The sequence below is a fragment of the Neoarius graeffei genome, chromosome 1 (assembly GCF_027579695.1).
Source record: "Neoarius graeffei isolate fNeoGra1 chromosome 1, fNeoGra1.pri, whole genome shotgun sequence".
Taxonomy (NCBI): domain Eukaryota; kingdom Metazoa; phylum Chordata; class Actinopteri; order Siluriformes; family Ariidae; genus Neoarius; species Neoarius graeffei.
Window position 1 is genome coordinate 44527062 of NC_083569.1, and position 14353 is coordinate 44541414.

Genomic DNA, 14353 nt, shown 5'->3' on the forward strand with positions numbered 1-14353 from the left:
TAAAAAAGTTCATTTTTTCATAATTTAATTAAAAAAGGTAAACTTTTAAATAGTCTATATTCATTACACGTAAAGTGAAATATTTCAAGCCTTCTTTTGTTTTAATTTTGATGATTATGGCTTATAGCTCATGAAAATCAGAAATCCAGTGTCTCAAATTATTAGAATATTTCCAAAGATCAATCAAAAAAAGGATTGATAATACAGAAATATCCAACTTCTGAAAAGTATGTTCATTTATACACTCAGTACTTGATTGGGGCTCCTTTACCACAAATTATTGCATCAATGTGGCGTGGCATGGAGGTGATCAGCCTGTGGCACTGTTGAGGTGTTATGGAAGCCCAGGTTGCTTTGATAGCAGCCTTCAGCTCATCTGTATTTTCAGTGTGGGTGTTTCTCATCTTCCTCTTGACAATACCCCATAGATTCTCCATGGGGTTCAGGTCAGGCGAGTTGGCTGGTCAATCAAGCACAGTAAAATAATGGTCAGCAAACCATTTGGTAGTAGTTTTGGCTGTCCTGCTGGAAAAGAAAATGGGCATCTCCATAAAGCTTGTAAGCAAATGGAAGCATGAAGTGCTCTAAAATCTTCTGGTAGATGGCTACATTGACTTTGGACTTGATAAAACACAGTGGACCAACACCAGCAGATGACATGGCACCCCAAATCATCACAGACTGCGGAAACTTCACACTGGACTTCAAACACTTTGGATTCTGTGCCTCTTCACTCTTCCTCCAGACTCTAGGACCTTGATTTCCAAATGAAATGCAAAATTTACTTTCATCTGAAAAGAGGACTTTGGACCACTGAGCAAGAGTCCAGTTCTTTCTCTCTTTACCTTAGAAGGTAAGATGCTTCTGATGTTGTCTCTGGTTCAGGAGAGGCTTAATATTAGGAATGCGACAGTTGTAACCCCTTTCCTTAAGACGTCTGTGCGTGGTGGCACTTGATGCACTGACACCTGCCTCAGTCCACTCCTTGTGAAACTCTCCCAAGTTCTAGAATCGACTTTTCTTAACAATACTCTCAAGGCTGCAGTCATCCCTGTTGCTTGTGCACCTTTTCCAGCCAACCTTTTCAGCAGTGACCTCCTATGGCTTACCATCCTTGTGCAGGGTGTTGATGATCATCTGGACAACTGTCAAGTCAGCAGTCTTCCCTATGACTGTGGTTGCGTGTACTGAACTAAACCGAGAGATGCATGCTATTTATACTGTTTTACTCAAACTCGAAATGAAATATTCTCATATTTTACAATGGGTTGGGTTTTTTGCGCTGTAGGACATAATTTTCAAAATTAAATGTTTGAAACACTTTAGTTTGCATGTAAAGAGTCTAGAATATAGTATTAAATTTTCACTTTCTTAAATAACTAATGAAAAATATTTAACTTTTTCATGATATTCTAATTGTTTGAGATGCAACAGTATGTATGAATTTTATAATATTCTGTGTAGTCACAAACATGGAGAAGTGACACAGAAGAGATTATGTCAATTATTCTTATGCTGTTCACTCAAAACTGAAAGACATAATGTTTTCTCAAACTGAAACTGCTATCACCGCTAACTTCATTATCACAGTCTAATTCCATAACCAATGCATAGGATTAGAAAACCAAAAACACACAAGTGGATCATGGGCCTTATATACAAGTTACACTATATATTACATTTGTAAACACTGATGTGTTTTAGAACATCCAATATGATTTGTGTGTGTAGTTTCTGGACTAATTCTGAGGTTATTTGGTTTAGGTTATTCGGGGAAGAAGCGTTCCAGGGCTGACCTGTGAGGGGGATTTGGGTCGAGGAGGGCCAGGTGAAATAGGTCTCAGTGTGTGGTTGGGGCTGACAGCAGGGCTGCCCTCTGGACTCTCATCCTCAGGAGGTGTTGGGGTCCTGGCCAAGCGCAGTGGGCCTGAGTCACTGAAAATAAAATTATACAGTATACATGTTTTGATTTATTCATAACAGCAGAAAAGTAACAGTATTTAGATGAAATAAAGCAAAAATATTAAACAAAATGCCCACTGACATGAATACAGTAATGGTTCAATAGACTGTTGTGTTTGATATAGTAACTAAAGATACTATAATACTTTTATATGAATAATCCAAAGTAGGCATCCTTCAAACCAGCTAGAGACTGTCATAAACAAGTATATCAACTGATTATCAACATATCAAATGATGTTTCAGTATGTCAAATGGATCTGTACAGTCCATATCTACTGAACATCAAGGCCTATAGACTGAACAGAAATAAACTGAACTACAAAATGGATATGTTCTTCATTAAATATCAGCCACCATGTTGTGGTATTGTTTAATTTATTAATTAATTAATTTAATGGGTTAGCTGATGACAGTCAAACAATAGCTTTATGGGTTATCAACTTTATAGAGTGTCTATTTTGGACTATCCAAATAAAGTGTTACCAGAAGGACTACACAAAGCTACAGCACACACCACTTCACTATTGTTTCCATTTGCAGTGTGAAGAAGATATTTTGCTTCTGAAGCACTACTATGGCACTACTACAATACTGTCTAGTACCACAGCCCCAGGGTGTCTATCCTATATTACTGTCTGTTATCCATCACATACCTTCTGTGACAGCTATAAAAAGGAGGACAAACAGAACCATAGTACATGAATAACTGAATAAAAAAAATAGTTTCCAAACCATAGGTAGGGAAATTTAATAGTTCTAGAGCTTTCTATAATACAGTAAACGTGGCACGATTAATGTCCCAGGACTATGTGTATATATCTGTAATCTGTATTAACAAGGGCAAATAAATGAGAGATTCACCTGGGTGCACCTTGAATGGTGAACATTTTGTCTGAGTGTTGCTCTGCAAGCTTGTTCATCACCTCATACAGCTTGTGACAGAACTAGTGAAACAAATAAGCAAGAAATGGGAAAATCAGTTATAGTTTAAGTACATTATTTTTTTAAATGTCTCTAAACTTTCAGCTTTTGATGGAATTGTCTTTCTGATAATCAAGTGGAGGGCGGCACGGTGGTGTAGTGGTTAGCGCTGTCGCCTCACAGCAAGAAGGTCTGGGTTCGAGCCCCGTGGCCGGCGAGGACCTTTCTGTGTGGAGTTTGCATGTTCTCCTCGTGTCCGCGTGGGTTTCCTCCGGGTGCTCCGGTTTCCCCCACAGTCCAAAGACATGCAGGTTAGGTTAACTGGTGACTCTAAATTGACCATAGGTGTGAATGTGAGTGTGAATGGTTGTCTGTGTCTATGTGTCAGCCCTGTGATGACCTGGCGACTTGTCCAGGGTGTACCCCGCCTTTCGCCCGTAGTCAGCTGGGATAGGCTCCAGCTTGCCTGCGACCCTGTAGAAGGATAAAGCGGCTAGAGATAATGAGATGAGATAATCAAGTGGAAATAATCATTTATATAAATATACAGTATATCAATATTTATTCTATCTATCTTCAGTGGATATGAACAATCGCGCGCTCTGATTGGCTACTCTATTACTAGGCTATCAGCTCATATATCGTGAGTAGAGCAAAACAAAATAGCAGACCATGTTGCTGAACCAACCAAGGACAAAATAAAAACTGTAGTCGAAAACAAAACGCCCAAAAATACAAAAAAATGGAATAAAAGTATTTGATGGTAAGAACGTATCGTTTTTTATTTTTCAAGAATTATTATTATTATTATTATTATTATTATTATTATTATTATAGCATTTTTCACAAATTGCTACTGTCATTTCGCCGGTTTGTTTACATTCTAAGCGGAAATGATTTTGTTAGATATTTTGTATAAAGTTTTTATTTATCGAATTTGCAAAAAGTAAAAATAAAAATGCTCTGTTTCTCAAAATCCAGTGAATGTGGATATAATAAAACAGTTAGTCCACTCACTCATCGTACATGGCTTACAGCCAACTCGGTGCTACGCGACTCGTCGACTATCAGCTCATGTACGACTCGATTTCGTGGAGTAACTGTTCAATACCATATACAGTGGTGCTTGAAAGTTTGTGAACCCTTTAGAATTTTCTATATTTCTGCATAAATATGACCTAAAACATCATCAGATTTTCACACAAGTCCTAACAGTAGATAAAGAGAACCCAGTTAAACAAATGAGACAAAAATATTATACTTGGTCATTTATTTATTGAGGAAAATGATCCGATATTACATATCTGTGAGTGGCAAAAGTATGTGAACCTCTAGGATTAGCAGTTAATTTGAAGGTGAAATTAGAGTCAGGTGTTTTCAATCAATGGGATGACAATCAGGTGTGAGTGGGCACCCTGTTTTATTTAAAGAACAGGGATCTATCAAAGTCTGATCTTCACAACACATGTTTGTAGAAGTGTATCATGGCACAAACAAAGGAGATTTCTGAGGACCTCAGAAAAAGTGTTGTTGATGCTCATCAGGCTGGGAAAGGTTACAAAACCATCTCTAAAGAGTTTGGACTCCACCAATCCACAGTCAGACAGATTGTATACAAATGGAGGAAATTCAAGACCATTGTTACCCTCCTCAGGATTGGTTGACCAACAAAGATCTTCCCAAGAGCAAGGCGTGTAATAGTTGGCAAGGTCACAAAGGACCCCAGGGTAACTTCTAAGCAACTGAAGGCCTCTCTCACATTGGCTAATGTTAATGTTCCTGAGTCCACCATCAGGAGAACACTGAACAACAATGGTGTGCATGGCAGGGTTTCAAGGAGTAAGCCACTGCTCTCCAAAAAGAACATTGCTGCTCGTCTGCAGTTTGCTAAAGATCATGTGGACAAGCCAGAAGGCTATTGGAAAAATGTTTTGGGATGGATGAGACCAAAATAGACCTTTTTGGTTTAAATGAGAAGCGTTATGTTTGGAGAAAGGAAAACACTGCATTCCAGCATAAGAACCTTATCCCATCTGTGAAACATGGTGGTGGTAGTATCATGGTTTGGGCCTGTTTTGCTGCATCTGGACCAGGATGGCTTGCCATCATTGATGGAACAATAAATTCTGAATTATACCAGTGAATTCTAAAGGAAAATGTCAGGCCATCTGTCCATGAACTGAATCTCAAGAGAAGGTGGGTCATGCAGCAAGACAACAACCCTAAGCACACAAGTCGTTCTACCAAAGAATGGTTAAAGAAGAATAAAGTGAATGTTTTGGAATGGCCAAGTCAAAGTCCTGACCTTAATCCAATTGAAATGTTGTGGAAGGACCTGAAGCGAGCAGTTCATGTGAGGAAACCCACCAACATCCCAGAGTTGAAGCTGTTCTGTATGGAGGAATGGGCTAAAATTCCTCCAAGCCGGTGTGCAGGACTGATCAACAGTTACCAGAAACGTTTAGTTGCAGTTATTGCTGCGCAAGGGGGTCACACCAGATACTGAAAGCAAAGGTTCACATACTTTTGCCACTCACAGATATGTAATATTGGATCATTTTCCTCAATAAATAAATGACCAAGTATAATATTTTTGTCTCTTTTGTTTAACTGAGTTCTCTTTATCTACTTTTAGGACTTGTGTGAAAATCTGATGACGTTTTAGGTCATATTTATACAGAAATATAGAAAATTCTAAAGGGTTCACAAACTTTCAAGCACCACTGTATGGTGTAGATTGAAATATGAAATGCACCTAAAACTTTAGTGTTACTTCAACATACATTCCCACTTGACTTTTATTCCAATATGTCCTCACTCAGAAATAATTTGGGGCTAGAACAACACAATGATTTTGCAACCACAAAATATGTTCGCTTTTCTCTTTCTTCCTTCTATTAATAATCAAATAGTAGATGCTCCTTGTTATTACAATCAAAAATTTTGACTTACATAGAAGACCAAATATTGCATATAGAGTTGATCAGGATTTTTGAATAGGCAACAAAACTTAATTACGTGTTAATACTCTTGATCTTTCAGTTACATGCAGGAAGGAATTGAGACAGACAGAACAGCAGATTGTTGTGTAACACATCAGTTGTCCTGCAGAAGGCAGCATCGAGGATGTCTCTCACTACAAAGACAAGTTAAAATGGAGCAACACAGTACAGGCTAGACTACAAAGGCTATTCTGCAGACAACACTTTGCAGTTTAAACATGAGCTCCGGTTTCTAAAATAGGTTTTATTCTCTCTCTCTCTCTCTTATTGGAATGAAGGAAATGAGGCAATTTAGAAAACTTTTAGAAAGGATGCTAAAAATCAGGAGTGGGTAAATCATCAAATCAAATCAAATCAAGTTTATTTGTACAGCGCTTTTAACAATAAACATTGTCGCAAAGCAGCTTTACAGAATTTGAATGACTTAAAACATGAGCTAATTTTATCCCTAATCTATCCCCAATGAGCAAGCCTGTGGCGACGGTGGCAAGGAAAAACTCCCTCAGACGACATGAGGAAGAAACCTCGAGAGGAACCAGACTCAAAAGGGAACCCATCCTCATTTGGGCAAATCATAAATTCATTAGCTACTACACAGAGCAAGTAAACACTCCAGTATCAGGTTTTCATTGCCCAGATACATCTAGGCTTAAAATTTGATATATAACATATTATTCTATCCACATTCACTGGTATGAGCAATAGCGCACTCTGGTTGGCTACTCTACTACTAGGCTATCAGCTCATATACCATGAGTAGAGAAAAACAAAATGGCTGTGTGTGTTGCTGAACCAACCAAGGATGAAATAAAAACTACTTGAAAACAAACCCCAAAAAATACAAAAAGAAAAAGCAACAAAATATGGAATAAAAGTATTTGATGGTAAGAACATATCTTTAATTATTTTTCAAGAATTATTATTATAACATTTTTCACAAATTGCTCCTGTCATTTCGCCGGTTTGTTTACATTCTAAGCGGAAATTATTTTGTTGGACGTTTTGAATAAAGTTTTATTTATCGAATTTGCAATAAATAAAAATAAAAATGTTCTGTTTCTCAAAATCCAGTGAATGTGGATAGAATAAAACCGTTATTTCACTCAATCTCGTAGTACATGGCTTATAGCCGACTCGGTGCTACAAGCCTCGTTGGCTAGCAGCTCATGTACGACTCGATTTCGTGGAATAACTGTTAAATGTAATCACGTATGGAGAAATAGTTGGCTAGTTAAGTATATCAACACAGACTAAGGATACAAACAAAAAGTCAAGAAATTGTCAGTCAGTGTTTAATTATGAACTACATACGGTATTCTGTGTTCTGGTCTTCTGTCCTCATATTGCACACAAAAGACATTTTGAGTCTGTTCAGCATCTTTTTCTCTCAATGTATAATAGCTATGTAGTTCTACATTGTAGAACAATACTGAAGACATGGAAACTATGAAATAGCATATGGAGCATATATGGAATTATGTGGTAAACAAAAAAATGTTAATAAAACAAAACATGTTTCATATTTTAGATTCTTCAACGCAGCCAGTGTTTACCTTGATGACGCTTTACACACTATTGGCATTATCTTAACCAGTTTCATGAGGTCATCACCTGGAATGCTTTTCAATTAACAGTTGTGCCTTGTCAAAAGTTAATTAGTGCAATTTCTTGCCTTCTTAATGTGTTTGAGATCAAACAGTAAGCAGTAAATAAAAATACAGTAAATAGCCCTATTCCACAACTGTAGTAATCAATATTATATCAAGAACCGCTCAACTAAGTAAAGAGAAATGACAGCCGTCATTACTTTAAAACATGAAGTGTCTTTAAATTAATACAAAACATTGAATTAGAATGTGTGTCCAGACTTTTGCCTGGTACTGTATTCTGAATGATCATCAGTCATATTTGCATGTACAAATCATTCTTTTGTCTACCAGATCACCTCAGCTGATGTGTTTAGTGCAGATGAAGTATGACACACTATCGTTACAACATCACAGCATCGAGATGTGTCACACTATAAGAATCTCATTATGTTTAAACTTTTATTAAATGAATACTATTGTTTTTTTCTGGTTGTTGAACCTACTTGTGTAGCCATGGCAACTAGGAATAAAAAAAAAACTGATAGTTTGGATAGGAAATCTGCTTATCCCTGGTGCCTGAATTACTGATGTGTCTTCTGCTATAAAGTCATGAGTCATAATATTAATTCATTAATATTCATACACTAATAAATGCATAGATTCTGTGTTTTTAAAAAAAAAAAAACCTACAGAACATGGCACAGTAATCACAAAACTTGAAAGCCTGATTGTTTTTGCAGAGAAAGTTGAAATTAAGCTTATTTAATTAGCCCGGTAAGTCTAATCATATGTCTTGAAAGCACAAATTTTATGCATAAAGTGGACAACTATCAATATGTTTAGAAAAGATGACTAATTACATATGGCTCTTATTCAAACACTGCAATGGAAGAGGTGGTCTTGATTTAAAATATGTTGATGCAGAACAATGCACATTGATATTCCTCATGTAGAAGATTGCAAATAAGTTGTATCAAATAATGAGTAATGTGTTTCAAAACCAAGCCTTGACTTATTAGTTCTAGACTAGACCTAACAAGACCTAATACTGGTATTAGTAGTACTGAATTGAACTGTTTTAATTACCTTTGCCTTTTTCTGAATATGATCCAATAATATAACGACTTAAAGTCTTTACACATACTGTACAGTATGATTTGTCATGATGAGTTTTTTGTCCAACTGTCATGTAAACAACAGTAGACAGATGTAATCACGGGAAGAGAGTTTATTAAAAAGCAGGCTGGCAAACAGATGCAAAAGCAGTGTCAAGAAACAGACAAGGGTAATGCGAGGCATGGACAGAATATCAAAGGCTGAGACAAAGGGCAAAATCCAAAATAAAAAACAGTTAAAACCAGAAAGGCAATACAAAGACAAAAGGCTTGGTAATGTCAGACACAAAGTACAGCACATATACTACGCAAAGTATGTGTTACTGAGAGTCCTTATAAGAATGAGCTGTGATAGTGCTCTGAGCAGGAACAGGTGCATGTCAATTAGTCCTAATAAGCTTGAGCACATCACTGGGCATGAGTTGCCATTTGCATGCTTCAAGTACCAATGTGCGCATACGTAACACCAACAGTATATTTTTTTGAACAACTATCCTGTGAATAAACACTTTCATATCAAGTTCATGTGCAAAAAAGCACCGCTTATTTTTTCTGCAACAAGTTTGAGTTTTCTAATAATTCGTTTCATTGAACACACTCAATCAAACATGGCGTAGGTTCTGGAAACGGCATCACGCTGCTGCAGGCATGGCATTGCTTTTAATGTGAATATTAATATTGCATTAAATTCATCAATTATTTTTTTCGCACTTTCACATCATTTATTCGCATCATCCTGTATATTTAAAGGTAGACTACCTTTCAGATTTTTCAAGTGTAGGTCATAAAAAGAATTTTCCCTGACACCCAGTTATTTTTGTTTAGTGGACTGAAAGCTATTGAATTTGAAATCACAGACTTACAATTTTATGAGATTTTTTCAATACAACAATTAATTAATTTAGGACCACGTGGGGGCGGCATGGTGGTGTAGTGGTTAGTGCTGTCGCCTCACAGCAAGAAGGTCCGGGTTCGAGCCCCGTGGCCGGCGAGGGCCTTTCTGTGCGGAGTTTGCATGTTCTCCCCGTGTCCGCGTGGGTTTCCTCCAGGTGTTCCGGTTTCCCCCACAGTCCAAAGACATGCAGGTTAGGTTAACTGGTGACTCTAAATTGACCGTAGGTGTGAATGGTTGTCTGTGTCTATGTGTCAGCTCTGTGATGACCTGGCAGCTTGTCCAGGGTGTATCCCGCCTTTCGCCCGCAGTCAGCTGGGATAGGCTTCAGCTTGCCTGTGACCCTGTAGAGTAGGATGAAGCGGCTAGAGATAATGAGATGGGATGAGGACCATGTGGTCCTAAATTCTCTGCTATTTTTTCCTGCTTCACCATGACGTAATTCAAGATACTACATCATGCATCACGTGGTGGGCTTTCCCCATTTGCGCAAGGCATTGTGGGATAAAAATTTGAAACGGGAGAGGAAAATGGAGGATGTGACTGTGCGGCTGAAACGTGAAAGACCGACTACAGTAACGGAAAGCAAGAAGAAAAGACGTTATGTTGCGAAGGAAAGGAAACGCAGGACCAAACTAATAAATATCGGCGGTCAACGAGCACCTCGGTGTGATCAGCTGTTCATTTAGCGACAGAGTGACGTAACTGTCAGCGCACGGTCAAGGTAAACCTGTAGATGGCAATAATGCAACACTGTGGATGCCAGCTGCCTAAAACCCAGAAGAAGAAGAAAAAGGTAAACCTGCATATGCGCACACAGACTTCCTCTGTTTGCTTGACTGCACGAAGTGAACGATTTCATGCACGTTATTTGCTCGGGAATTCCCTCAAATTAAATAACTTCCCAGCCACAGAATGGCCTGATATTTTGTGAGATATTACAGAAATAAACATGTATCACAATGACCAAATTTCAGAGGGAACTAAATTTCACTGATTTTATTAAATCAGAAGGCCGTATAGCTTTAAAGGCCTTTGTGTCAATGTGCCCTGAATGTCTCAATAAAACATGAAATAATAACCTTCCCTCTTTGTATTCCTTTTCTCTACACTGATGATATTCTAAAATACAAAATAATGGAGGAATGGAGAGAGTTAAGGAAAGAAAGAAAGAAAGAAAGAAAGAAAGAAAGAAAGAAAGAAAGAAAGAAAGAAAGAAAGAAAGAGTGAATGATTGATTGAGAGTGATAGATATAGAAATGTCTGTGGTGAGGTTCAGTCTGGTGCCCTGCTGGCTAAAGCTAAAAATATACCACACACACTCGTCAGACACGACATCACGACCTCTAATGATAATATACAGTACTGTGCAAAAGTCTTCGGCACATGTAAAGAAATGCTGTAGACCAAAAATGGCTTAAAAATAATTAAATGAAATGTTTCAACATTTAAAAAAAATACTATAAACAGCAGTAAGCCATAATAAATGAAACAAAGTAAATGTTTGGTGTGAGACGACCCTTTGCTTTAAAAAAAAAATAGTAGTATCAGGTACAGTGAGTGCAGTTTTATAAGGAAATGAGCTGTAGGTTTTACTGAGCATCTTACAGAACCAGCCACATTTCTTCTGGACACTTTGACTGTCATACTCGCTTCTTCATTTTTCCGCAAAACCTAGTCGCCTTCATTATGTTTTCTTTTTTAATCTGAAAAGCGGTCTCTTATGGAATATGCTGCTCAGATACAAACTTTTTTTTCTGTAACGTATAATTTTGTGCTGGAAAACAAGCATTTGGAACTCTAAAATGTTTTTGTACTGACTCGATAATGTAGAAGTCTTCTTCTTCTTTTGGCTGCTCCTGATTAGGGGTCACCACAGCAGATCTTTCGTCTCCATTGCTCCCTGTCTTCCGCATCCCTGTCTTCCGCATCCCTGTCTCCCTGTCTACCACACCTGCAACTTTCATGTCCTCTCTCACCACATCCATGTATCTCCTCTTTGGCCTTCCTTGTTTTCGTTTGCTCCATCCTCAACATTCTCCTTCCCACATGCTCTGCATCTCTTCTCAGGATGTGCCCATACCATCTCAGTCTCATCTCTCTTAGCTTAATTCCCAAACTCTCTACATGTGCTGTCCCTCTGATGTACTCGTTCCTTATCCTGTCCAACCTTGTCACTCCCATTGCAAACCTTAACATCCTCAACTCTGCCACCTCCAACTTTGCCTCCTGTCTCTTTGTTAAGGGTACAGTCTCACCACTGTCTTATACATTTTACCTTTCACTTTTGCTGGGACTTTCCTATCACAAATGACTCCCGAAATCCTTCTCCAACTGCTCCACCCTGCCTGCACTCTCTTTCTCACCTCACTATCGCAGCCCCGATTTTCCTGCACAGTTGATCCCAGGTACTTGAATTCACCAACTTTCTTTACGTCTGCTCCTTGCATCTTCACTACACTCTCATCCCCATTCTCATTGATGCACATGTATTCTGTTTTGCTCCTGCTCACCTTCATTCCTCTTCGTTCCAATGCATACCTCCATCTCTCCAAACCCAACTCAACCTCCTTTCTACTTTCACCACATATCACAATATCATCCGCAAACATCATGTTCCATGGTGACTCTTACCTCACTTCGTCCGTCAAGCTATCCATCACTATGGCAAATGGGGCACGGGGCAGTCATCATCATTACAGGGGACTTTAACCATGCTTCCCTCTCATCCACACTCCCAACTTTCTACCAGTTTGTTACATGCACCACCCGTGAAAATAAGACTTTGGACCTGCTGTATGCAAATGTTAAGGATGCATACAGCTCCACTGCCCTGCCACCACTGGGCAGGTCAGACCACAACCTAGTCCTGCTCTCTCCATTATACAAGCCTGTGGTTCAGTAGCACCCGGTCACGGTGAGGACAGTGAGGAAATGGTCTCTTGAGGCCATGGAAACACTGCAGGGAGCACTGGAGGCCACAGACTGGGAGGCTCTGTATGAGCCACATGGTGAGGACATTGATGGCCTTACTGACTGTGTCTCGGAGTACATTGGGTTCTGCATTGACAACATCATCCCCACTAAAGAGGTCCGCTGCTACCCAAACAACAAACCGTGGGTAACCAGCGACCTGAAGGCCCTACTCAATGAGAAGAAGAGGGCCTTCAGATCAGGGGACCGAGCAGAACTCCAACGGGTACAAAGACAGCTTAAACACAGCATCAGGGAGAGCAAGGACAACTATAGAAGGAAACTGGAACACAAACTGGAGGAAAATAACATCAGGGACGTCTGGAGTGGGATGAGAGAGATCACTGGTTTCCAGAGGAGAGGTGGGGGTGCAGCTGAGGGGAACGAACAACGTGCGAATGAGCTGAACATGTTTTTCAATAGGTTCAACTCCAACCCCCCTCCCCCAGCTGCCCCCCTACTGATCCTCTAAGTAACAACTCCCCACTTCCTCCCATCACCTCTTGTCACACACCACTCCAGCCACCTCTACCTCCTTCCCCCTTGTGGACACTCACCAAGAACTTTTTCACACCCCACGCCCCTAGGATATCCCCAAAGCCCCCCCAGTCCCCCACCACTTCCTGCAGCAGACACCTTTCTGCATTACCCTCGTCACCTCCAACCTCCAATCCGCTGCTGACTCTCACCTCAGACCCTACAATACTCCCGATTCCCCAGCCTGGACTACACATCACAACCAGTCAGTTGAGGAGAGAGCTGGAGAGGCTCAAACAGAGAAAAGCTGCGGGACCGGACCACATCAGCCCTCACATGTTGAAGGCATGTTCCAGCCAGCTCTGTGGAGTTCTCCAGCACCTCTTCAACCTGAGCCTACACCTTCAGAGAGTGCCAGTACTGTGGAAAACATCCTGCCTGGTCCCAGTGCCCAAAAAAGGATGTCCTGCTGCACTGGAGGACTATAGGCCGGTGGCACTGACTTCTCACATCATGACGATAATGGAGAGACTGGTCCTGGCACACCTCAGACCACTGGTGTGCCTATCACAAGACCCCTTGCAGTTTGCATATCAGCCCCATGTCAGGGTTGATGACGCAATCATCTATCTGTTGCAGAAGGCCTATTCTTCCCTGGACACACCCGACACCGTAGTCCGCATCATGTTCTTCGACTTCTCCAGCGCCTTCAATACCATCCAGCCCAGACTACTGAAGGCTAAATTGGAGGACATGTGGGTGGGTGCTCCCCTTGTCACTTGGATTGATGACTATCTGACGGGCAGACCACAGTTTGTGAGATTAAAGAGCTGTGTGTCTGATCGTCTGATAAGTAACATTGGGGCCCCTCAGGGAACTGTGCTGTCCCCCTTCCTCTTCACCACATACACTTCAGATTTCAAGTACTGCACTGAGTCGTGTCATCTTCAGAAATTCTCTGATGACACGGCAATTGTGGGGTGTATTGAGGGTGGGGGGGGAGGCTGAGTACAGGGACCTGGTCGACCGCTTCGTGAAGTGGTGTGGGGAGAACCACCTGCAGTTGAAAGTGAAGAAGATGAGGGAGATGGTGGTGGACTTCAGGAGGAACAAACCCCTGCTGTCTTCAGTCAGCATCAGTGGGACAGATGTGGATATGGTGGCCTCATATAAGTATCTGGGCATTACACTGGACAACAAATTGGACTGGTCCACCAACACAGAGGCCATCTATAAGAAGGGCCTGAGCCAGCTTTATTTCCTGAGGAGGCTCAGGTCCTTTCATGTCTGCAACAAGATGCTGCAGATGTTTTATCAGTCTGTTGTGGCAAGCACCATCTTCTTTGCTGTGGTGTCCTGGGGTGCGGGCATCAAAAGGACGCCAACAGACTGAATAAACTGATCAGGAAGGCAGAGTCT

At 40.4% G+C, this 14353-nt stretch overlaps 1 protein-coding gene across 1 annotated transcript in view; it reads right to left on the reverse strand.

Annotated features, from left to right (window-relative positions):
• Positions 1 to 14353, reverse strand: part of amph (amphiphysin) — a 93430-nt gene that overhangs the window by 40750 nt on the left and 38327 nt on the right. The window contains exons 9-10 of the mRNA XM_060932406.1: positions 2827 to 2909; positions 1797 to 1935 (exon numbers count right to left, since the gene is read on the reverse strand). Of these exons, the coding sequence (XP_060788389.1) occupies positions 1797 to 1935; positions 2827 to 2909 (222 nt within the window). The remainder of the gene's footprint in view (positions 1 to 1796; positions 1936 to 2826; positions 2910 to 14353) is intronic.